At 46.0% G+C, this 26630-nt stretch overlaps 1 protein-coding gene and 1 long non-coding RNA gene across 3 annotated transcripts in view; one reads left to right on the forward strand and one right to left on the reverse strand.

Annotated features, from left to right (window-relative positions):
- Positions 1-6541: 6541 nt before the first annotated feature.
- On the reverse strand, positions 6542-14198 carry LOC142461128 (uncharacterized). Its single transcript, XR_012786851.1, has 3 exons — positions 13939-14198; positions 11400-11484; positions 6542-8215 (listed from the first exon to the last, which is right to left on the reverse strand). It is a non-coding gene; the product is annotated as an uncharacterized LOC142461128 (long non-coding RNA).
- Positions 14199-14280: 82 nt separating this feature from the next.
- The window catches only part of LOC142461117 (uncharacterized), a 121754-nt gene continuing 109404 nt past the window's right edge, over positions 14281-26630 (forward strand). The window contains exons 1-4 of one of the 2 annotated variants that reach the window (XM_075562721.1): positions 14281-14345; positions 17209-17439; positions 23507-23633; positions 24608-24758. In XM_075562721.1, coding sequence (XP_075418836.1) covers positions 17437-17439; positions 23507-23633; positions 24608-24758 — 281 coding nt within the window. In that variant the 5' untranslated portion in view covers positions 14281-14345; positions 17209-17436. The other variant, XM_075562725.1, reaches the window with a different exon arrangement.

Here is a 26630-nt window from a genome sequence, read left to right on the forward strand (position 1 = left end):
CCCCCAACCATAAAAATATTTTCGTGGCTACTTCTTAACTTTAATTTTGCTATTGTTATGAATTGGGTAACCCCTGTGAAAGGGTTGTTTGACTCCCAAAGGGGTCGCAACCCACGGTTGAGAACCGATGCCCTAGCATCTATTGAACAACCCCAGTCAATAGCTCTCCCCCTCACACCTACAGGGATTAATCCACTATCAGTAAAACTACTCACACTGGAGCAAACTAACCAAACTCTGCATGCTGGAATGCCACATTGAGCTGCATCTGGAGCATTGTCTGGGGGAGATGCCTTATCAGATATTGCTAGAATCCCCAGGAAACACCCTACCACCCGTTATTTCCTCTAGACCTGTAACTAGAATTAAGTCTCAGAAAGTTCCTAAAGGTGAAGCTCAGATGATAACTTAGGAAGAAGTGTGATATATTCATAAATACCTGTTTGTGTTTTCTAGTAAGTACAAAACAGAAGCCTGGGGAAGATGCATGGGGATGGTTACTAAGGGTGTGGGACACTGGGACAAGGAATATAAGATTAGACCAGTCTGAGTTTCTTGATATGGCCCCTAAACATAGATACTTCTTTCAGTGTCTAAGGTTAAGAGAGGATCCAATAGTTTATTTGGTTGGTTCACTGAAGCATGGTCTACCAAATGGCCTAGATTAGACCAAAGATTTATGATGTTAGTCTTTCTTCTAGCCTTCCCCAAGGGGATCTGTCACTTAGTACAAGAGTCACTGGTTCCCTGGGGTAAAGGAAATAAACTTTGGGGGGGGGGGATTACTGGATACTGGCTCTAAACTGACACTAATTCCAGGAGACCCAAAATATTTTGAAGCCCCACCAAAGTGGGAGCATATGGAGGTCAAGGTATTAATGGAGTTTGATCTCATGGTGGAACCAGTGGACTCCGCAAACCATTCTGTTGCTATTTCCCCAGTTCCAGAATACATCATTGGAAAAGACACATCTTGAAATGGGCAGAACCCTCATAATGGATCCCTTGTGATAGTTAGGTTTACTGTGCCAACTAGGCCAAAAGAAACATGTGGGTGGAGATTAATCATATGACCACTTGATTGGAGGGCAATGAGATAAATGGCTCTGCAAGGCCTGTCCTCTCTCTCATGCTCCTGGTGATTGGACCAGCATGCTGCCACTTTGGCTAGTTCTCTGCCTCAACCTGTATGCTACACTACCTGTGGTTGAAGCCAACCCATGGATCGTGTCACCAGAGCTTGAGGCTCCTTTGAGACTTGCTTCACCATGCTGCTGGTGCATACATTGCTTGAGCTTGAGGCTGGTCAATCATGTCACTGTGCTTGAGTTCGAGATTCCATCAGGGCCTGCTTTGCTAAGCTCCTGAACTATGGACTGTTGCTGACCTGCCCTGCTGTCTACTGTCTGCAGGCAGACTCTGCCTGCCTTACCTGAGAGAAGACACTGCTGTCTCCCTTCCTTGACCTTGGACTCAGCAGCCCATGTGCGTTGAAGGACTTCTAGTATATTAACGGTTCCATAAAAATGAAGTGAACTGAGCCCTCTGTACTACTGTGTGGATTGTTATATTCCTTCTGGTTGTATAAACCTATTTCTCTCTCTCTCTCTCTCTCATCAAAGACTTGAAAGACGCAGGGGTGGTGACTCCTACCTTATCCCTGTTTAACTTACCAATTTGGCCTGTGCAAAAAAACCCAGCTGTATCTTGGAGAATGACAGTGGGTTAACATAAACTTAACCAGGTGTTGACTCCAACTGCAGCTGCTGTTCCAGATATGGTTTCATTGCTTGAGCAAATTAATACTTCTGAAACCTGGTATGCAACTAATGATCTGGCCAATGATGCCTTCTCAATTGCAGTTTTGAAAAACCATCAGAAGCAGTTTTCCTTCAGCTGGCAGGAGCAACAATACACTTTCATAAGTCCCTCAGGGGTACATCAATTCTTCCATCCTGTGCATAATTTAGTCTGAAGGGAACTTGATTGCTATCTCTTCCACAGACTGTCACACTGGTCCATTATATTGATGACATTATGCTGATTGGAACCCCTAAGGAAGATGTTCAAAGACTTTAGGTTCATTGGTACAACATCTGTGTGCAAGAGGGTGGTAAGCCAACTCAATGAAGGTTCAGGAAACCCCCACCTCAGTGGAGGGTCCAGTGGTGTGGGGCATATTGATATATTCCTAATTAAGGATAAGGTATTGCATTTCCAGTCTGGGGGGCCAGCCCCAATCCCAACTCTAAAGTGGACACCTGCCCCACCCCCCCCATGAAGAATTTATTTCAAAAGACAGCATTGAATCTGCAGCTCCAGGAGAGGGACATATCTGATCGGAGAATACGGGAGCAGATGAAGGGGGAGGAGGAGAGAGTGGAGCACATCCTGGCCCACCAGACCTTGAGGACAATAATCTCAATTAGAGCAGCCAGTTCACAGAGAGGACCACACGGCCAGCCCCATTATGAGACATGACGTCCCTCACTGATCCATAGCCCTACAGGGGACAACACTGGAGACAGTGTGGAAATCTAATCCCACCACACTGAGGCAAAAGACTAAGGGGTGCAACAGAACAACAAGGGGATGGAACAGTGAGGTCCCCAGGGAATGCTGAAGGTGGACTTTGGGGATAGGGCATGGTGCCCCAACAGACTGGACTGGAAAACATTCCTAAAGGCCAACAAACAGTCCTTGAACTAACTACAAGCTTTTCTTTCTTGTTGTGTTTTGTTTTGTCATTGGTTTCTTGTTGTTTTGTTGTCTATTGTTGCTTGGTTTTGCTCTGTCTTGTTTTTGTGCATGTTATTTCTCTGCAGGTCTGTCTAAATAAGATAGGCTGAACGAACAATCTGGAGGAGAAAACAACGGCACAGTTCTGGGGGTACATGGGAGAGAGGAAGGGTGCGGGGAAGGAAGTGGTGTTAACAAACCCAGGGACAAGGGAACAAGTGATCCAAATTGGTGGTGAGGAGGGTGTGATGCCTGGTAGGGCATGATCAAGGGTAACGTAACTGAGAGGAATTGCTGAAATCCTGGTGGGGACTAAGCATGATAGTGGGACAGGAGGAAGGTCAAGGGAACTAGAGGAAAGAGGTGAGAGGCAAAGGGCATTTACAGAGTTCTAGCTAAAGACAGGTACATAAGCAAATATATTTATGTATGAGGATGAGGAAATAGATCTATGCGCCTATATTTATAGGTTTAATATTAAGGTAGCAGAAGGACATTGGGCCTCGACTCAAGTATTCCCTCAATGCAAGAATGCTTTCTTCTATTAATTTGGCATTCTATGATGCTCACCTTCCCGACACAACTGCTGAAGACAAAGAGGGTGAATAAGCAAATGTGGTGAAGAAAGCTGATGGTGCCTGGCTAGTAAAATATATAGCATCTGGGGTTTTAAAGGCTTGAAGGTAAACAAGAAGCAACAAAGCCCACATGGAAGAAGCACATCAGCCTGTGTGATCATGAGGTGCCAAAAGGATCAGTTATCAGGCATCAAAGAAAGAAAAATAATATGATTATGTGCGTACCTCTAAGATACGATTGCTGAAGACAAATGGGTGCATAAGCAAATGTGGCGAAGAAAGCTGATGGTACCCAGCTATCAAAAGAAATAGCATCTGGTGTCTTAAAGGTTTGAAGGTAAACAAGCAGCCATCTAGCTCAGAAGCAACAAAGCCCACATGGAAGAAGCACACCAGCCTGTGTGATCACGAGGTATCAAAGGGATCAGGCATCAACATCATCAGAACACAAAATCTTACCATAGTGAATGAGCGGGGGAGTGCGGAGTAGAGACCCAAAGCCCATTTGTCGGCCACTGGAGATCCCTTGGCAGAGGGGTCTCATGGAGGAGATGAGCCAGTCAGGGTGTGATGTGGCAACGATGAAAAATACAACTTTCCTCTACTTCATAAATGCTTCTCCCCCCTCCCCCCATCATGATCCGAATTCTCCCTTGCAAGTCTGGCTAGACCAGAGGATGTACACTGGTACAGTTAGGAACTGGAAACACAGGGAATCCATGGTGGATGATCCCTTCAGGACCAGTGGTGTAGGTGGCAATACTGGGAGGGTAGAGGGTGAGTGGGTTGGAAAGGGAGAACGGATCACAAGGATCTACATGTGACCTCTTCCCTGGGGGACAACAGAAAAGTGGGTGAAGGGAGACGTCGGACAGGGCATGACAGAATAATAATTTATAAATTATCAAGGGTTCATGAGGAAGGGGGGAGCAGGGAGGGAGGGGGGAAAAATGAGAAGCTGACGCCAAGGGCTTAGGTGGAGAGCAAATGTTTTGAGATTGATGAGGGCAATCAATGTACAAATGTGCTTTACACAATTGATGTATGGATTGTGATAAGAGTTGTATGAGCCCCTAATAAAACGATTTAAAAAAAAGGGGAAAAAGACATTGTATTTCCTCCTCCCAAGCCCCGCAACACACACCAAAAACTAAACAGGAGGCATAATGCTTAGTGGGTCTCTTTGGAATTTGGAGGCAACATATCCCTCACTTGCGTGTTCTAATTTGACCTATTTATCAAGGAAAGGCCTCCAATTTTGAGTGGGGCCCAGAACAAGAAAGACTCTGCAACAGGTTCAGGCTGCTGCGCAAGCTGCTTTGCCACTGGGATCGTATAACCCAGCTGACCCCATGGTGCTAGAGGTGTCAGTTGTAGACAAAGATGCAGTGTGGAGTCTTTGTCAGGCCCCTATTTGTGAATCAAACAGAGCCTTGGAATTTGGGAGCAAAGTTCTGCAACCCTCTGCAGACAACTACTGCCCTTCTGAGAAACAACATTGGGCCTGTTAGTGGAGACTGAATGACTCACCATGGGCCACCAAGTCACCATGAGGTCTTGCTGCCCATTATGATCTGGGTATTGTCTGACTCACAGTCATAAAGTTTGACATGCACAACACTCCATTGTTAAATGGACGTTGTATATATATATATACAAGTTGGGGCTAGCACAGGACCTGAAAGTACATGAAGTGGCCCAAATGCCTAGTCTCCACTCCTGTCACAGTATCTTCCTTCTCCAGGTCTGGTATGGCTTCCTGGGGAGTTCCTTAGGCTAAGTTGGCTGAGGAACAGAACAGCCCTTCTTGGTTTATGGATGGCTCTGTCCTACATGCAGGTGCCCCTCATAAGCAGACAGCAGCAGCACTCCAGCTTCTTTCTGGGATTTCCCTGAAGGGCAATGAGGAAAGGAAATGCTCCCAAAAGAAAGAACTTCAATCGGTGAACCTGATTGTTTAGTTTGCTTGGAAGGAGGAATGGCCAAGTGTGCAACTTATATCAATTCATGAGCTGTGGCCAATGTTTTGGCTGGATGGTCAGGAAATTGGAAGGAACATTGGAAAATTCGAGTATGGGGGGAGGTCAGATACTTGCAGACATCCTCCCTGAGGGCAATCAGTTGCCAGACTGCAGAGGGCCCCTGCTCCCTGCTGTTAAGGACAATGGACAGGCCTGCAGTCATTGATTTGGTTCCTGTAGGTGTTTACACCCTACTGATAAGGAGTCTTATGGAGATCCAGAGAACAGTTAGGCTGCCATCCTGAATCCAGGATCCGCCCATCTTGTCATATGTATACCCCCCAACCGCTCCTCTTCCTATTATATGTCCCTAGATTGTCCCCCAGTCATTGCTGTTTAACCTGTAGTGCAACCCCTTCTTGTGACATATGTCTTTATCTGTAATCACTGGGCTTGCACACCTCCAAAGGTATATAGGCCTGGGTTATCAAGAGGTATCTTTCTCTCGGATCCTCCCTTGGCCCCTTGTTGGCTTCCTCTCCTCCCGTTCCCTTCCCCTTGTCCTCCTTCCCTTTTCTCTCTCCACGTGGACCACCAAGTGGGGCTGAAGGTGAATGTATCTGACTCCATTATTTTAATCTCTCTTTCTTCTATCTCTCATGCTATGGCTTTACTATAATCTTTACTTATTATCGCTGTACAATTGCGCCTACCAAACCCATGATGTGCTAGAGGCAGGTACCCTGGCATTGGAGGTGTGGGGAAGAGGTATGTAGGTAGACCTCTGTGAATAGGCCAAGAAAGTAACAATAATTGTGTCTCATGTGAATGCTCACCAAAGTGTTACTTACCTCTGAAGAGAAGGAATTCAACAATCAAGTGGATAAGACAACATGCACTACGGAGACTAGTCCTACTCTTTCCTCCACCACTCCTGTCATTGCCCAGTGGGCACAAGAACAAAGTGGACATGACAGGGATGGAGGTTATGCATGGGCTTCCAGTCACCAAGGCTGACTTGGCCACTGCCACTGCTGAGTACCCCTCTGTGGGAAAAAGGCCAGCCCCACAACTAATTGCAGGTTCGATAGGTGCAATTGTACAGTTATATATATATCTTAACTGTACAATTGCACCTATTTTTTATATAAAGATTATAATATTTATATAAAGATTATAATAAAGTCAGAGAAATGGGAGAGTCAAATAAATAAATCAGACACATTTCATGGTAGCATGCTCACCTCCTGTACTGCCATGATCTGATCAGCTAGGTCTATGCACAGCGTGGGCCGAGGGCAGGAGAGCGAAGCGAGGTGGGTGGGAGAGAGCTGGCAGGAGGGACCTTTATTGCTAACCAAGGCTTACATCAACTTAGGGGGCGTGATTACAGGTAACCACACGTCACAGGAAGGGGCTTCACAATAGGCAATACAAGCAATAGGAGGGGGATATACAATGGGCATAAGCGTACCAGGAAGGGGATGCGCTAGGGGTGTACACGATAGGAAGGGGAGGGACTAAGGGACTACACGTGACAAGAAGGGCAGACCCTAGATTCATGAGGACGGCATAACTTTGGTCACTCTTGAGTGGACTTGACCTCCCTGGGCTCTCCTTCAGGGAAATAATCTACTACTATCCTTATTAGAAAGGGCTGTGGGATAAAACAGTGGTGTCTGCTTGCTCTAGATGGCTGATAACCCTTAGGGAGAATAACCCCTGACAAACTTTGGTTGACCTCCAAGTGTAGTCATTTACCACGTGTAGCAAGCAGCTAAGTTTGGCATATATTTGGGGGAGACAACTTGGGAGAAATCTTTGTTTCCCACCCCATCTGCCAACAGCAAAAGCCAGTAAGTCCAAGTGTAACAGTTACCTAATCTCTTATCAACATGTGAAGTTCAGCTTGTCAATCAGGTCGCTTGATGACCTCATTTGGAGGTGCTAAAGAGATAAGTAGCTCACTGGAGGCAGGACACAGATACTCTCCCTACGAGACATTCTTGTTGACAAGTCACAGAGTCACGCTGATGGAGCCAGAGCTCTGGAGATGGAGGAGTCACATGGAGACCCACACCAGCACTGAGATGCTTCTGTTGCCACTGGATCCACAAGACTTTCCACCCTCTGGCCTGTGATCTTCCTGCATTTGGCATCATTGCATGTGTTGTCTGAGTCTGAAGATGAACTTATAGATTGATATCAGACATATGGGCTAATATCCGACTTATGGACTTAGTTGGGCTGTTTTCTCAATATATAATTGCTCTTTTAGATAAAGTTCTTTCTTATACACATGAATATCTATGAATTTGTTTCTCTAGTTAACCCTGACTAACACACCAAGATATGGAAGCATTTATCAGGGACATGAATCAGAAACCTGGTGGCAGGTTGATTACAAAGAACCACTTGGAGGTGGCAGCATTTTGTTCTTAAACCTACTCTGGATATGGATTTGCCTTTCCTATATGTAATGCTTCTGCCAAAACTGCCATTCGTGGACTTACAGAATGCCTCATCCATCGGCATGGCATCCCACACAGCATTGCCTCAGATCAAGGAATTCATTTCACAGCAAATGCAGTACGGCAATGGGCCCATGCCCATGGAATCCACTGGTGATATCAAGTTCCACCTCATCCTGGAGCAGCTGGCTTGATAGAACGATGGACTGGCCTCCTAAAGACACAATTATGGCACCAACTAGGTGGCAAAACCTTGCAGGGATTGGGCAATGTTCTCGAGAAGGCTGTGTACGCTCTACACCAGCAGCCAATATATGGTGCTGTGTCTCCAATAGCCAGGATTCATGGGCCCGAGAACAAAAGGATGGAAGCCAGAGGAGCACCACTCACTATTACTGCTAGTGATCCACTTGCAGCATTTTTGCTTCTTGTCCCAGCAACTCTATGCTCTTCAGCTGTAGAGGTCCTAGTTCCGAGGAAGAAACATTCCCATCAGGGACACAGCATTGAGTATATTGAACTGGCAGCTAAAAATGCACCCCCCCCCCGGCCATTTGGGGCTCCTCATGCCTTTGGATCAACAGGCAAAGAAGGGTGTCACTATACTGAGTGGTGTGACTGATCCTGATTACAGAGGGGAAGTTGGACTGGTGTTACATAATGGAGGTAAAGAATATATCTGAAATCCAGGAGATTCCTTAAGTCATCTTATTATTAAATAAATGCTCTCTCATTAAATAAATGGTAAATGACAACAATCCAATCCTGACAGTACTGCTAATGACCCAGACCCGTCAGGAATGATGGTCTGGGTCACCCTCCAGGCTAAGAACCACGCCCAGCTGAGGTGCTTGCTGAGGGCAAAGGGAATATAGAATGGGTAGTGGAGAAATGCAGTTCTTCCTATCAGTTACAACTATGTGATCAATTCAAAAGGTGAGGTTTGTGACTGTATTTCTTCATCTCTGCTTACCTAATATCTGTCCCTTGTTCATGTACAATATACCACATACAAATAGGGTCACTGTTTTTCATTTATATGTATTCTAGCTAAATGATGTTATGTGTATGATTTCATCGATATCTGGAAATTATATACGGCTAAAGAATTGTGGACAAGTGCCAAGTTGGCAAGGGGTGGACTGTGATAGGCAGGGTTTTTTGCTGTGTGTGCCAACAGAGCTCCCATACAAACATGTGAGCAGAGCTTAGCCTATCAGGTCACAGCTTGTTTCGAGGGCCACCAAAATAAATAGGTATTTGAGACTGGCCTCTTTATCTTCCTCCGTGGTGATTTGACTAGTGCACTGCTGCCTGAATGAGCTGCTCTGCATTGTACGTGTGGGCTGAGCAAACCCATGGACCATGGTGGACCATGTCACTGTGCTGTGCATTGCTATATTAACCATATATATATATAAACTTGGAACAAGCAAGGTGACTTCACAGCACCAAAAGTTCCCATGTCCTATGGGTTTCTACTGCTCTTCTACAAAGGGGGGAGGGGAGGGAAAGGAATTCTGCAATATCCCCTAGCTTTCCCTGTGGTAGACCTTCTCCTAACATGTCCTGATCTGAAGGCAGTGGTTCATTTAGGAATAAAAGACTGTCTAGCAGGAGGATGGCAACAGGGCAGGACTCTGAGAGGACGGTCTTTTCTATGAGATAGGCTACAGGAGTAGGGAGGAGGGTGGCAGGCAGGGAGGAAGCTAATTGCAGGGGGCCGGCCTTCTCTGTGAGGCAGCCTAAGGGAGGGGGGTTCTGGAGCCAGAAGGATTTCTAGTAGCTCAGGGGCCCTAAAATGATGACATCAAAATTAGGCTTCAGGGGGATTTCCAGTCAAACTGCAAGACTGCTTAGAGCTGAAGACCTGGAGAAGGCAGGTGGTAGAAACACATTTCCCCGTAGCTGTTCTTTTAAATTCCATTCAATGGGCTTAACCACAGGAATGTCTGAGGGAACACTAACTTGTGTCGTCATAAGGGCAGTGATGCCCTGATCCTGAAGGCAAAGAAAGATATCACAGGACGAGGTTGGGAAAATATTCCCTTGTGAATTTAGATGCCAAAATCCTCAACTAAATAAATACTCACTGAGTGTAGTAGCACATCAAAAGGATTACACACCACAGGATCATTCAGAATAAGAAAATGACACAGTGTAATATAGCTCATTAATGAGACAGAGAAAAAGAAAAAACAGTATTTTCCAAACAACACAGAAAAGGCATTTGACAAAATCTAACACCCTTTCACGATTAAAACACTCAACAAACTAGACAGAAAACTAATTTCTTTAATGTGCTAAAAGAAATGTCTGAACACCCCAAAGCTACGGTCATATTCATTAAACAGCTACTGAAGGAACCCTCCCTAAGGACTGGAAGCAGCAGCCAAGATAGGAAACATCTTGCATCGGGGAAATCTGCTTCAAAGGCCTCTCTAAAGTGGGTGAAAACAAAGACGTGCATTCGAGGACTTAGGTGTGCCTCATCCAAGGCTGGGCGTTTTCAGTCACCTCATACGCATGCCACAGCTGGAAAAGGACTAAGAACGGCCATACAGACCTTACATAATTTGAACCACGGTGCTGCCTTACAGTGTTAAATACACCACCAGTGCCAGAGTAAGGGAGTACAGGGGCAAAGTGAGGGGATGGTGCGTCCCTTTCACTCTGGACATGGCTCAGGAGGCAGGAGGCCCTGCAGGACCTCGTGCTTGGTAGAGGGTCATTGAAAAAATGGAAGGCCCTGAACTGGATAGACTGACACGGTGGTTCCAACAATGGGATTGTGCGGATGTTACAGCACTAGGCAGTGTTTCCGTCCGTCATACATAAAAGCACACGGAGTCCCCACCCAGTTGATGGCACCTAACATCAGCCACACAAGAGGGCAGCCCAGCGTTTCCATTTTCACCACTGCTCAAAATCCAAGCACACCAACCAACATCCTCACTGCCATCAATTGGATTTCAACGATAGCAACCCTACAGGACTGAGAAGAATGGCCCAGATAGGGGCTGATGAGTTTGAACCTTGTGGTTAGCAGCCTTACAAGTAACCCAGGGCAATGAGGTAAGAAAAAGAAATAGAAACTACACAAATGGAAGAGAAAGAAGTAGAATTATCTCTAGTCATGGATGATAAAATTCTCCGCATGTGGGTATAAGGAAAGAAATACTGCTATGTCAAACAGTGAAGTATTGTTTCCTGATACAATCTCCTTCTAGCTCAATAGCTTCTGAATGCAGAGTCTCCATCTCTCTCACTCTTCCGCAGAGAACTCCCAACTCTTCATTACACCAAAGCAGCAGTGTCAGCATCCTCAGAAACCCCAAACCATATTCCTTTGAGATATTCTTTAAGTTTGGGGACACAAAGAAGCCTGAGGGGAAAAATCAAGGCTTCAGGGTAGAAGGGAAAGGTTTTTCCAATCACATTCTCAGCCGGCCCTGGCTACCCTCCTAGAATGAACTGGTGCAATGTTGTCGTGGAGAAAATTTCCTCAGCACAACTTTCCTGGCCTGGTCCTCACCAATGTGGTTTATAGTTTTCTTAAGACCTCCTCATGCAAAGCACCTATGATGATCCTGTGCCTGCTGGTTAGTGACTCCCTGGGATCCCAAAAGTCATCATCGTGTCCTCCTGACCTGATCACTTTGTCTTCAGTTTAACAGCGCAGCAGGTCCCCTTGGCAACCACGGGTCTCACTGGCCCATTTTGGGTAAAGGCATCCTAATGAGATTAAGACAACAGTGTTAGAGAGAACTTATTGACAGCCATCCACCAATGCAGAGGCATGTTCGGACATGTTTTGTTTGAATCAATTCTTGCAAGTATGAACTGGCGGCCTGTGGCAAAGCGAGAACCGGGAAGAGAGTGTCTGTGGACACATTCTCTACGCTCACACCGAAGGAGTCTGGGAGGCTGAGACGCTGGTGGAGGGAGGCCTTTGCTCTCGTGAGTTGGAGGAATTCCAGTCACTCTCTCCTAACTACAAATGATTCCTCAATGTCCCCCTGTATAATGCCAACTTTAATAGTGCCACCAAATGGAGCTGCTACACGTTTGAAGCAAACTGAGGTCAAAGGACTTTAAAATTTCAATTATTAAAATAGGGGGAGGCAAAAGGCAATCCTGCATATAAAAACTTCATTTAACTCGAAATGTTTTCTTTCTCCTAAAAACTTCTAACATCAGGGTAGAAAAACACACTTCTACCCTTACAGAGACTTGATTGATCCAGAGAAGACCAGGTGGAAGGGTGACAGTGGCGAGTGGGATCCCAGTGTGCTCACTGCTCTTGGGCCATTTGCTTTGTAGTTTTTCAGGTGAAGGAGAGAATACGTGGATTCCTCCTTGGTGGGCAAGTTCAGCCCAGGTCCAGGAAAGAAGTTACAGCTGAAGGCATGACATGGAGGATGCAAAGAAAACCGAGACCTCGCTTCCTGTGCTGGCGGTACCCAGACCATCAAGCAGACCTCGCAAACTCATGAGAATGGCAACAGTTGCCTTCCTGATACTTAAATCATTTCGGCCATTACTGACATTACCAAAGAGTCACTCTAGGAATCTAACTGAACATTTTTATGAAAAAATGATTGTACTACTACAACAGACTGTTCATTTTCTAGAAAATCAGATCATGGACTTCCAATATCATGTGATGCTAAATGGATTAGAATGTTGCAGGTTTTGTGTAACCCCTACCCATATAATGTAACCTTAAGGGACTGAGCTTTAATTAGAAGCCATTGGCAGGGATTTGTGGGAAACATCTATTTAGATGTCAAACATATATAAAAAAAGGAAATTTTCAGAGTCTTTTGCAAAGCTTAGGTAAGGGAAACATCCCATTAAATATCAGACAGTTAAAATGGAGATTTTTGATACATTCAGATTTTCAATCTTCCCCTAGTGTTGGCACAATCACGCAATTGGTAGAGGGGCTGAAGGAGCTTAGCTCCTTGCGCCTGGATTCAAAGTGTTGATCCTGCCATCGGAAGAGGTGAACACTTGCATGTCTTGTTTGAAGTTTCTTTAATGTACCTTCAATTACACAACTGCCACTTAGGACCCATTGGGCTGTGGAGACTGGTCCCCGCCAGAGGCCTCGTAGCAATGCTTTTTAATTTACCCTCGGTGAGAAGATGCCAAAGTATCCTCAATTACTGCCAAGGAAACTCAATGCAGATTCAAAGTGATTCTATAGGGCAGGTTAGAACTGCCCCATGAGTTTCTGAGGCTCTAAGTGCTTATGGGAGTCGAAAGGCCCAGATATTCTCCAGAAGCAGTTGGTGGTTTTGAACGGCTGCCTTCCAGACTGTGCCTGACTCATGAGCACTAGGCCAGCAGGCTCCACAGTGCCTAGAGATTAAGAAAAGGACTCAGTAATGTTGTAGATACAGTTCAACACGGAAGTATCAGCTGTGAGCCTATAAATCAGCAATAAACAACTTAAAAAGGAAATGAAGAAAAGTCCCATAGATAAGACAATCTTTTTTAAAAAGCACCTGGGGATAAATTTAACCAGGGAGGTAAAATATTTATGTAAAACATGTAGAAAGACATTAAAAAGACTTAAGGAAACAGAATTCACCACAAAAGAAGGCCCGGAGCACTACTTCCCCAAAGCCCCTGGGTAAGGCCAGCCCTAGAGCGTGCAGGCCTGCTCGGGAACAGAGGTCACCATCAGTCAGAACCAACTCGGAGACAAGTGTTGTGTTTCAGATGAAAGGATGGGGATTTAACTGGGAGGCTATAGCACCCAAAGCCATCTACAGATTCATTGCAATTCCTATCAGAAGTCTAACAGCCACTTTTTGACAAATGAAAAAGCACATCTTGAAATTCCTATGAAATTGCAAGAGACAGCAATCTCAAAGAGGAAGAAGTAAGGCAACTCACGTGTCAGTAGTGCAAAGCTACAATGACCCAGTCTGGGTCTGATGTAAGGATCGTATTGATAACTCAGAACAAACGGCGTTAACTCCGAGCAGCCACCTAGCCCTCAGGCTCCACGCCTTGCCTGGGGGGGAAAACGTTGAAATCACCACCACCTCCCTTTTTCTGATTCTCGCCACGAGCTTAATACCAATCAGCACCTGTTCCCAGTCTCCTTTCACTGTAGCGTACGAGCCCTCTGTAAAATAGCACGCGGGGGTCCGAGGGGGCTAGGCTATAACTGACCCCCCGGCCTGAGAAGTCTCCTGTTCGCGCCGAACACCACAGCCAGCCTCAGGTCTGCAAACCTAACCAGCAGGGCAAACTCCCGCGCAGAGTCCGCGGGAAGGCCAGTCGTTCGCTTGGCAACTCCCGCCGGCAACTCAGGGCCTCCCGCAAGCGGAGGCAGGCAGCTCCGGCACCCTTCACGCCTTAGGCGCCCCCAGACGAAGGGCACCCGCAGGCGCACACCTCGCTTCCTTCGCACTTCGAGCGGCGACCCGCCCACTCCGGGGGCGCAGGTGCCGCCCCCGTCCCCCACCGCCCGACCGGAAGGCCGCGGCCGCGCAGGTGACGTAACTTCCGGGGCGGGCTCTCGGCTGGGACCTTCAGCGGCGAGGACGGCCACGACCGCGCCTGGTTGCTCGGCTTGGGTGAGTGCCCGGCTGGCCGCGGTTCGGGTTCGGGGCGCCGGCAGGCCGCGGCTGCGCGCTAGCAGGGTCCGCCCCCGGTGCACGCAGGCCCGCGCGCCGCCCCCGGCCGCCCCTCCCAGTCCCGGATGCGGCCAGTCTGAGTGGCCCCCTCGGATGGTGCGGGGCTCCCGGCGAGCGCGGCGGCGACCTGCGGGCCTGGACACCGTCTGGGGTCAGTAAGTGCGGCCTCGCGCCTCGCCGCCCGCCTCGCTGTGCGCGGCCCTCTAGGCCAGCGGCGCGGACTCGGCTCTCGGGGCCCAGCGGCGTCCTCGAGTCCGGGTCGCCCGAGGTTGGGCGCCGGGCCACTCCCAGCGGAGCCCGGGGCCGGGGGGCAGGAGGTAGGGGCGTTCTGACCGGAACGTGGACCGGGCATCGCACTCCTTAGGAGCGGCCGGCGCTCTCGATGGCGCCCCGGGGCGACCGGCAGAAACGTCTCTGCGTTGTACTGCGTTTGCGTGTCTGCAGCACGACGTTTGCCCCGTCGCCCGGGTGGAGCGGGGCGTGTGTGCGCAGCCTTCCGCAGAGACCTTTGCCCCCGTGCGTGTCGACTCCGGGATCCGTAAGATAAAGAGTCGCAGTGCCTCAGAGGCTCTCTAAGGCTCTGAGTATCTCATCACCGTTAACTCGTAGCCACCTTGTGAATCCGAATCGACCCCGTGGCAGTGCATTTGGTTCGGAACCGTTCCAACTTCTTCAGCGGAGAGAGGCTGATGGGTTTGAACCGCACACTTCTGGGTTAGCAGTCGCTCGAGCCCTTACCGGCAGAGCTCCTTAGCCACCAATTTGCAAGCCACGGTTTTCTTTATACCCACGGAGAGCTTGTCATGCTGTGGACAGCCAGGGGCGTGTGTGCATTCCCCCGCCCCCCATCCTGGTCTGCGGCGCCAGGTGAACTTCTGTTTTCTCCCTGTCCCCGCCCGGGCACTTTGAGAACAAATCTACCAATGAATGGCCCAGTGAGGGAGCTGAGGACACAGCAGCCATCTAGTGACTTGACCTTCAGAGGTGGCCTCCTAATAAGTGTACACCGGAAAGATCTGCCACTTGGGGAGGACAAGGTTCCAGACCGAGGGTGCCTGCTCAGAGTCCTGCGAGACTGCAGAGGGCAAAATTAGGGGCCGGAGATTGCTTGGGAGGGACATGGGTGGGACCAAGACCATGGGTCTGCAGGTGGTGGGGATGTCAGGCAGTCTTGTGACAAGCCACTGGCAGCATGAAAGGTATCTGAAAGTAATAGGTGTATTTAATTGTCTACATCTAGTTTGTGACCCCATGATAATACCCTTGCAGGGGGCTTCGTCTGTGGTTAAATTTAGTCGAGGGTACTGGAGCACATGGACTGGCCCCCTGTCTATGCCTTTCTATGCATATACTGGCTAGCCTGCTCAAGCTAAGGGGCTTTGAGAGGGCTCAGGTGGCACCCACCTTCTGTGATGAGCCCAGTAGGTGCTGAAGGCTAGGAGGTGAACAAGGCCCAGCTGGATCCCTGAAGCCAGCTGGGTACTGTGGAGCTTGCACTTAGTTGGTTAGCTGGCCAGGACAGGACATTGGAGACAATGTTTCTTCTTTTACCTTATAGAGCACCAAGTGGGTGCATGTGGATACACCAAGGGATTTGTGAAAATTGGGGGTTTTGTCCCAAGTGGGACTTGAGATTCACTGTATATCCTAAATCCCGGCTTATGCGGAAAATAGCAGTTCTGGAAGAGGATGGGAAGTAAAAGTAGAGAATACTATTCATTATTTACACAAAGACCAAGAAGGTTTCCATGTAGGAACTGACTGTGTGGCCTAGTGGGGGGGGCAGAAATGAGAAACACGTGGATGAGATGGCTCCTTCGAGGTAAATGATTGGCTTACTTACTCCTTGCTGATGATGTGTTTGACTGTGTTCAGGAATTCTCCCTGATTTCTGGAGAGCTTGAGGACTGAGCAGGTGTCATGGACAGAGAGTAAAGAAAAGGGCCGGAAGGAAGAAGGGAAAAAACTAAAGAGCTTAAATGAAAGCAAGAAAAGCAACAGCCTTCGCTTGTCTTGGGTCCCTTGCTGTGAAGAGGGTGCCAGGTACACCGTGGCGGCCTGGGCAGGCCTGCCTGCCTCATGATCTGAGCCGTGGCGGCCAGAGCAGGGGGGCCATGGAGCTGGTGTGCTGGCAGCTGGAGCCCGTCTTGCCTCAAATGCCAGTGCCATCCTAGTGTGTGCAAAGCAGGACCAGGAAGACCATGTATGTAGACAACTATTTTCATTTTAAGACCCATAGGAGGTTAGGTTTCTGGGTGGAGGGAGGCTTAGAGATTAGTCCCAATCACAGTCTCCTAATTAAGATTAATCCCCACAGTGTGATTGCTGTTCGGCCGGCAGCTTTATCTACAGGAGCAGACCTGTTGCAATTGCTCTCCCTGCTCGGGCGTTCATGCCCCCTTAGCTGCCCCCAGCACTGGCATTAGTTTACTCCTCCAGTGAGCTCAGGGACCTTAGGGTTGAGGTACAGCTCACTTTGTTACAGAGGTGGTTACTTGTAATTAAGGGGGCTTGCATGCCCCAAGACTATATAAGCCAATATAAGAATATATTTTCTCTCTCTCCTGGACCTGGTTCCTGATGACATGGAGGAGGTGAGCACCCTAGAACTTGGTCTGTCTCTAAATTTCTTCCCTTCAATTGCACAACCATCCCTTAGGACCCATCTGAGTGTGGGCTGGAACCCACACTAGTAGGGCCTGACCTTGGGTCTGGAGGAAATTCTGCCCAGGGCCAGGGCTGAAGGCTGCAACCTGTCACTCCCTCCTTACTCAACAGTGTTTCCTTCCATTTCTGGTCCCAGGTGTGGTGGATGGAGAGCTAGTCTAGTCTGGGCAGATGGAGACCAAGAGTGAGCATCTTACACTTCCCTGACTTCACTGGTAAGAGTTTTAAACTGCTCTGCCTGCCTGCGGACCGCACACATCATACACCTGCCTGCAAACTGCCTCCTCTCCCAGCTCTCTTCCTGAAGTGCTTCTTGGACTTAGAGAACACATTCTCCTAGACTTCCAGAAGCCGGAGTCAGGAAATGGTGAGTACTCCAGAGAACAGGGCATTGTAACTGGGGGTGCTGGATGGCATTGTTGGGGGTCTGTGTACTCTGGGTCTTCAGGCTCCTGCATGAGGTTAAAAAAGCACTGAGAAGTGTGCTCTCAGTGGATCATGAGGCCCTGTCCCATTGTCACTGACCCTTCCTGTACACATCTGTGTGTTTTCAAGCCTTGGATGTCTGTGATCACCTTCCTAAGGTGACTCCCAGGGCTGGCATCATCCAGGTGTTCACGTCCCCATCCAGGCCTTGGTTCTCTGTTGGCTGGCAGAGCTCTGTGACCAGAGTCTGCAAATGGCTTAGCTGTATTTCAGGAGGCTGTGTCCTGGATTCTTCATTGCTCTCTTTGTTTCATGTATGCTAACTAGTCTCTTGGTGAGGCAGTTACATAATTTCATGTCAACTTGAAGATATATAAAACTCTGTAGGGGTGGAGTTCGTCTGTCAAATCAGGCCTGACACTTGGCACTTCAGCCTTTGTATGCAGTCCTAAAACCACAGTTCATCTTCTCCACTGTGTGATGAGGAGGAACTGTGAGATGGTTGCCACAGACAGTAGTGGGGTCCTGGGTGAGGCTTAGTTTTTCCTAAGTCCTCCAATGAGGACTGCTGGGGTACAGTGAGTCCAGCTGGGGCAGGAGTGGGATCCCCAAACCCATCTGTCTGTGAGCCTTGCTTTTTGCCGGAGAATTTCAAGCATGTGGGAATGTAAGTATCTCTGCTGACAGGTCCCGTGTTTTCAACTGCTCAGAGTCTAGAATGAGAATATAAAATAATAGTTTAGTTTTCTGATAGATGAACTCAACATAGGAGATGGTGTATTTTTCTTGGGCTTACAGTTTCTGGTGGAAAAACATTTCCAGATCAGTTTGTGTTTCTACTGAGACAATCTCCACCAATGGCTATACATTTCTCAAACACAGAGGAATGCTTATTTGAACAGACTAAAAGGATAAAGACAAGCACACCGGTGTCATCTGCATGTGGCAGGTTGTTGATAAGCCTTCCTCCAATCCTGATGCCACATTCTTCCTAGAAGCCAGCTCCCCTGATGATTTGCTCAGCACACAGATGGAACAAGGACACAGCCCTGTCACACACCTTTCACACACCTGTCACACACCTTTCCTGATTTTAAGCCATGCAGTATTCCCTAGTGCTCTTCAAACAACTGCCTTTTGATCCAAGTCCAGGTTCTGCCTGAGCACAATGAAGTGTTCTGAATTCCCGTTCTTCTCAAGACTGTGCGAAGTCCGTGCCTTTGGTCAGGTTAAAATGGAATGCCTCCGTGATGGTAGTTGTTTGTCAGGGCTGCTCATTAAAACGTCTTGTTCTGTGATGGAAGAATTCAGTCCCATTCCTTCCACAACTTGTGAAATCTCTTCTTTTTAGTATTATCTGCTACTTCCACAGCAAGTAGAGACAAGTTCATTCTATCACAGGGTAAACATCCATCTCACAGTTTATCTTGTTTGCATCGTGCTTTACTTCAAGTATGTCCTGTGATGTGGGACACAGGCCATCTTCTCCCACGCCGTTCCTGTTGTCAGGAAGATCTGAAGGCAAAGTCTTAACATGTTCTTCTTTGGTACACTGGGACTCAGAATGTTCCAGTGTTGTAGTTTGTCTTGGAAGGTTCTTAGCCCTGCTTTGAGACACCGCTTTGCCGACAGACTCAGGTGTTCTAAGTCTTTGAGAACGACGTTCAGCAGACTCAATTCTGAAAGACCCAGCATCACACATGATCTGATCAACTTCCTTTGGTGTCACAGAGTGCTGCCGCTGCACGCACACACGCACGCAGACTCTCAGTCTTGCGCCATTCCCTCTCGCATCGCATTCCTTACGGCAGCTAAGCAGAGTCTAGTGGCAATTCCTGACAAACAACTACCATCACAGAGTAACATCTCACAGGAAGAAGAAACTCGAATTCCTTTAGGTCAGTCAGTATAATTGATAATAAAGGTATCACGGTGGAATGCCCTCTTCTTGATTCAGCTTAAATGGCAGGAAACTTTTGACTCCGAGGGAGAGAGAGACCGAGACATCTCCTTCTGTGGCACCCTGGTTGCCTTTTCACCGCTGCCGCCCCTCTGTGGAGAACAGCCAGAGGAATTTAAAAGTAAATCCAACACTTTTTCTTCATATTAGCAATGGCTGTGACATAGTCTTAAAAATACTGAACTTTTGGAGCATATAGATTTGTATTCACTTCTTTTCATTTATATATTCTCATGTAATGTTTGGGGAATATTATGTGTGGATTAAAATGTGCTAAGTCTAATACTGTTTCTTATGGGAGCCTGGGATGTTTTGTACATTATTAACCCCTCTGCGTTCTTCAGAGCTGTCTCTGGTCAGAGATGTAAACTTGCTCTGCCTTTCTCCAAGAAAAGCTGGAGTCTTTTCAGAAGCCACCATGTTCCCCGGGACACGTGTCCTTCTTGCCCGACTGTGACTCTTCAGGCTTCTAATGTCATGCTGTGGTTCGGTGCTCCCACTGCTGCCCGTGTTCTGGTGTCTCCTCCTGGAACAGACTTTTCTCCGCTGTCCTTTGGTTAATTCCCTCACATCCTTCAAATATTAGCTTTGGCCATTCTTTTCCACATTTTATTGTGAATTAGGTGGAGGGTTGCCTTTCAGAAAATTATTTTGGCAATGAACAACTTAAACAACTCAAACCTCCCAATTGCGGGCCCTGTCCACTCGCCTCCTTGTTTTGTCCCCATCCTTCCCCTCTAATAGGATATTCTGTATCCAAATTGTCACCTATGAATCTTCTAGCCTAGTGTCTGGTGTCACTCCCCTCTGCTCCCCTCCCCTCCCCTCGCTATTAACCATCAAAGTCTTTTTCTTTAAAAAAAAATCATTTTATTAGGGGTTCTTTTTTTTTTTTTTTTTAAGCAAAAGGAAAGAAATTTATTGGAGCCCATACGGGAAACCCTAGGGGGGGCCAGCATACCCTACTGTGTAGGCATGCCCAGCAAAGAGTCATACCATTCACTGTACCCCCATGTCCCAGAAGGACTCGCCTTGAGCCAAGCCCCAGGACTGGCTGGGGGTGGGGACGTTTATTAGGGGTTCTTACAACTCTTATCACAATCCGTCCATGCATCCATTGTGTCAAGCACATTTGTATATTTGTTGCTATCATCATTTTCAAAACATTTTCTTTCTATTTGAGCTCTAGGCATCAGCTCCTCATTTTTTTCCCCTCCCTCCCTCATGAACCCTTGATAACTTGTAAATTACTATTTTTTTACATGTCTTAACACTGCTGTCTCCCTTCATCCACTTTTCTGTTCATCCCCCTGGCTGGTAGTGGTGATGGTGGTGGTTATATGTCCATCATGGTGATCGGTTCCCCCCTTTTTCCCCCACCAAAGTCTTTTTCTTTTGGTATAAAACTCTTTTTCTTTTATAACTGGTCTCATAAAATATTTATACTTTCGTGATTGACAAACTTAGCAGAATGTGCTCCAAATGCATCCATGTCATGAGCTGTTTCTGGGTTTCATCAGTATTCTTTAGGGATACATAGTCAGATATTGTGTGAAGGTACCAGGTTGTCCATTTTTCACTACAGGGGATTCCGCTGTTTGCATCCTGGTGCTGCACCTAGCATGGCCGTGGGCGGGTGTTTATCTGCTTGCACTTTTCTTCTTTTTCTAAGTTACGGGGTTTATTAGGGCAGGTACCAGGTTACAAGTCTGGATCAAAAGACATTAAGGATACTGCCTGAATCTCCACTTCTCCATCATGCCAATAGTCACATCTCTGCCTGGTCCTCAGCCTCTCTGCCACTTGGTCTCTTGGTCTCTCCATGCTCTTTCTTTCTTTTTTTTTTTTTCCATGTTCTTTATTTCTTTAGCATACCTACTGAGTAGCTAGATTGCTGGGTCATATTGTATTTCTATTCTCAGTTGTTTGAAGAAGTGCCAGTCCGATTTTCCACAATAAACACACCGTTTCACCATCCCATCACCAGTATATGAGGGATTCACTCTCAGCAGCTTTTGTTATTTTCTGTTTGTTTGTTTAAGTAGATACTTTGCTGTTAATGCTGGGATGAGTTGGTATTTCTTCATTGTTTTGATTAGTATTTCAAATGATTAATGATCTTCAGCATTTCTTCATGAGCTTGTTGGCTGCCTGAATATCTTCATTGGTCAAATGACTGTTGATGTCCTTTGCCCGTGTTATTTTTTTTCCCAATTGAAATACGTGTGTTGTTGAGGTGTTTCACTTTTCTGTAGATTTTAACCAGTCCCTTATCCAATGTATAATTGTCACAAACGCTTTCCTGCTCGGGGGTTCCTTTCTTACTCTTTGGATGAAGTCTTTTGATGAATACAAATGTCTTATTTTTAGAAGGCCCCAATCATCTATTTTGTCTTCTGTTTATATTTTTTCTTTCACTTTTTGACAGTGCATTTATGCCATATCTTAGGACCCTTACGTTTGGCCTCATTTCTGCCTTGATGATCTAGGAAATTTTTCCCACGTCACTTTTTATTCTCCTTTGTCAAACGTCCCCACTTCCTTTCCAACTTCTGTGCCAAACCAGGGCCCCTCAGATTGCCCCGGAAGGAAGCCTCACCTAATTAGGTGAGCCTGTCCTCCCACCACTGTGGGAGGGGCCACCTGGAGGCGGACCCACTGGAGGAGCAGCCCTACCCATGCTGCCCTCCCCCCGACAGCCCAGCCCAGGGAGGGCGATGACCTAGGATTTATATTAGGTCTTTTATCCATCCGAGTTAACTTTTGTGCAGAGTGAGATGTGAGCCTGTATTCATGCTTTTGTAAATAGACATCCAATTTTTACAGCACCATTTTTCAATTTTTCCAGTACTTTCTTTCAGACTTTCTGTCAGTGTTCAACTTACATATTTATTTCCTCAGAGTTTCAGGGTTTTCTTCTATACCTCTTGAGTTCATATATTTGTTGCAGAGGTTTGGTATGGCGGATCTGTCTAGACCGCCATCTTTTTCCAGAAGTCTCTCAGGTAATTCTTTTCCATTAATTTATATAATTAGACTAGTGAGGTCACTGGGCAAATGACTGCCCCAGAACTGAGGGGACATATAGGCAGAGATACAGAATCATTTCAGAGTAGAAAGCAAAGGCCAAAGTGGCTATGTACTCTTCCAATTTTGGGGTTGGCATTTGTCCGGTCACCTCAGTAGCCTAATTCATTGAATGCAGTATAAAGAAGACCCTTGTTATTGTTAGGTGCCATTGGAACGAAATACTGCCCATTCCTGTGTCATCCTCAGACTTGTTACGTTTGATCCCAGTGTCACAGCCACTGTTGTCAGTCCACTCACCAAGGGTCAAACCACTCCCCAATCCTCTACTTTACCAGACTGGCCTCTTGTGAAAACATACCCTTAGTTCCAAGAAGCATTCTGACAGTACTTCCTCCATGAAAGATTTCTTGGTTCTTTTGGAAGGCCACCGCACATTCAGTATTCTTTGCCAACACCGTAATTCAGAGACATCCATTCTTCTCCGTCCTCCCTCACTTATGGTCCAGCTTTCCCATGCATAGGAAGCGTAACTGAAAATGGCACGGCTTTAGTCAGGCGCTCTGTTGCCCTTTGTGTAAGCTTAAACATATTCATTGCCCCGTTACCTCCGAATATCCTAATGAATACCACCATTTGCTTCATCAGCACTGTCAGTACACTCCAATAATCATGTGGCAATAATCTTTTAGTGATGAGTTCAGGGCCTTGGAGATCCACATTATTTGTACAAAGCACGGGTCCTCCCACGACTGGTGAGTGCTGTGACATTTGCTCCTTGTTCTCACCCTGCGCGTCACACTTGGGCATTCTGGTTGGTCTGTGCATGTAGACCAGGGGGAAATGAATCTAGACGGTGAAGCGATGAGACTGATGGCTAACCCTTAGGGTAGATGTTAGGAAAACACAGACTACCCTGTAAAATCTGCATGAAAACTGTTCCAAGGACTCACCCTCACCTCCACTTTCACACTCTGTACCAGCGATACCTTTCTGAACCAGAGTATGTGATTTGTTTCAGGACTCGATGGCTATTGAAGATTTGACTGTGGACTTCTCCCAGGAAGAGTGGGCGCTGCTGGATCTTTCTCAGAGGGAACTCTACAGAGACGTGATGACGGAAACCTTTAAAAACCTGACCTCAGTAGGTATGGATGGCTTCTTTTTTAAAAAAATGTGTTCTATAGTGACTGAATATGTCACCTTAATTAATGCTACTCTAGTATGTGGACCAAGTAATGGGGATACATTGTTAAATAAGACAAGTGTTGTCATTTACTCTCTGGAGTATGCACATCATCAATTTCTCATGAATATAAAGTTATTTGTATTGAGTGGATTTCTTTTTCAATTGTGTCTAAAAGCCTTAAGCTTCTTAAGATATTGTAAACATAAGCATAGATTTTCTTTGGTGCACAGATAAAACATTAGTGCTCTAGTCCATATAAAGATTTTTACTGTATTTATGACAAGTTTGATATGACAATTTTGCGACAAGTAAATTACACTTTACCATACTCCAGAGACCTTGAACCTTTAAGTACTGGCTCAGTGTCAAGGATGTGTTCATTGTCCTTTCCCGTCTCTGCTCTTGTCGTGCTTTTCTCTGTGCGCTGCATATCAGCTACTCCCATCTGTTCTCCCGGAGTAATGAGAGCAAGACCTGAGGAGAGTGCAGGCTGGAACTCACTCATGAGGCAAACCTCCTTTGGAAAACTGGGCCCACATGTAGTGAAGGGGATTTGAATAAATCTGAAGGTGTCTCTTTTGTTGAGGCAGCTGTAATTCACAGATACCTGTGAAGCTTGCTTTTCTGACTTGTTCAATCCTAACACAGTTGTGTTCGTGGACAAATAGTGCTCTCTGTCCCTCCTGTGATGTTTGCATGTGTATTGTGCGCAGCACCTATCTGATTCATTCTTCTCAGGAAGCCCTAGAGGTGTCACGGTCACTGTCAATCATGCTAGTTTTTCCTAGTAAATTGCTTGCAGATTATTGCCAGATTATTTAAATAGAAAAATGTATACAAATTCTTTTCTCATAGACAACTTTGCTTCCAGAGTAATGCCTTTTCTCTTTTTACTTTCTACTCTGTGAACTGCTACAAAAATGATGTGATCAGTTTCACGAAATCTTGATGATGGAGAAAAGCTATCCACTGAAGACTCCATGGTACAGTTTATGAAAAATGACATCTGGTGCTCCATGGTTGGCCAGATCTGTGAACTGAATGTCATTGAGGACGTGGAGAACAATCAGGACACATGTGTGAGGTGAGTGTCATTCATTTGAGCGAGAGCAGTGCTGCAGGAGAGAATCTGAAGACCGTGTCATGGCATAAAATTTTTAGCCAAGGACCTTTCAGAAAGCTAGTGGAAAATGAAATTAAAGGATAACATAATTTTGCATTAACTTCTTAAAGCCCCTAATTATACGTGTGTACATAAACTCAAACTGTACCATTGTGTTAATTCTGAATCATTGAGATGGTATAACACAAATTAGACCTGGCCCTTTGGATTTCTGAAGCTGTAAATCTTTAAAAAAAAATTACAATTTTATTGACATATAATCCACACATTGACCATATTAAAAAAGTTATACAAAGATCACCATAATTGATTTTAGAACATTTTTTTCTTTCTTGTATTCATTATTAATAGTTTCCTATCCCCCACCCCAACTTCCCCTGCCAAAATTCAAAGACACCATTAATCCAGTTATTGTCTCTCTAAATTTACTTATCTTCTGTCTTTATGCACTAAGGCTTCCCATATACTGTTTATTCAGCTTCTCCAATTATTAATATCTTACACATTTGTTTTATTAATTATTCTTTCTCTGCACATTCTTTCATAATCATTTGAGAATGAGTTATTCCTACTTAGCAATAAAGAAGATCACTCTTTCACCTAACCATAATAGAGTTATCAAACCAGGAAGTTGGCATAATAAATACTATAATGTTATAAACCTTATTCATATTTTGCTGGTTGTTCAATACTATTATTTAATAAAAGCAACAATAAATCTAAACTCACTGCCACTGAGTCACTTCCCACCCAGAGTGACGCTATTGAACAGGTAGAACTGCTGGGACTGACTTCTCACGGAAACAGAAAGTCTCTTTCTCCTGCATAGCAGTTGGTGGTTTCAAACTACTGATGTTGAGGTTATCAGCCCAAGGCTGCAAACTTTTTTATGAGCAGAAAGCCTCCTCTTTCCCATACAGAGTAGCAGATAGTTTCGCACTACTGATCTTGATATTCAAAGAGCAGTGCATAACCCACGACAGCACTAGAACTCCGTGTGTGTGTGGATACACACATAAGTACATGCATCCATGTTTGTATAGATACGTAGATGGTACATGTATACACAGAAAATAATGGATAGATACATAATAGCCTGGTCGCATAATGGTTTATGCATTGGGCTGCTAACCACAAGGTCAGTAGTTTGAAACTATCAGCTGCTTTGTACAATAAAGAGAAGACTTTCTGTTTTGTAAATGTTTTTAGTCTCAAATCCACAGCAACAGTTTTGCTCTTTCCTACAGGGGCCCCTGTGAGTCAGAACCGACACCATGGCAGTGAATTTTGAGGATACGTCCACCTAGACCACATTTACATAGATAGGAGCCCTCAAACCAAAGTTGTGCAGCTTAATAGCGATTTTGTTGGAGAGAATAGAGTTGCCCTTGTGGGTTGCTGAGATTGTACATCTTTGTGGTAGCAGATAGCCTCGTCTCCACGCACCGTCGGAATCCTGGCGGTGCGTTTATCTGAAACCCCTTACTGTTGAGTCTGTCTTGACTCATGGCAGTGCCACTGGATGGTCCAAACCAATTAACCACCAACCTGTAGGTTTTAGTTGAGCATAATGTTTTTCTGCCCTCAAGGTAACATATATGGGTAGAAAATCTGCTCTAAAATGATATGTTCACAGAAATTTTGTACTACAATAATTTTAAAAATATTTGAAATATTTCATTGATTTAGAATTAGAAAGCCCTATATTTAAGAAACAGTTGAAAATGGCAGCATCTCTCAGATAAATTAATATATGAACTATAAGACAATTCAAAGTAAAAATAAAAATACATGTCTATGGTAATAGTAAAATAATAACGAACATATAGCTAA

The sequence above is a fragment of the Tenrec ecaudatus genome, chromosome 11 (genome assembly GCF_050624435.1).
Source record: "Tenrec ecaudatus isolate mTenEca1 chromosome 11, mTenEca1.hap1, whole genome shotgun sequence".
NCBI classification, from domain to species: domain Eukaryota; kingdom Metazoa; phylum Chordata; class Mammalia; order Afrosoricida; family Tenrecidae; genus Tenrec; species Tenrec ecaudatus.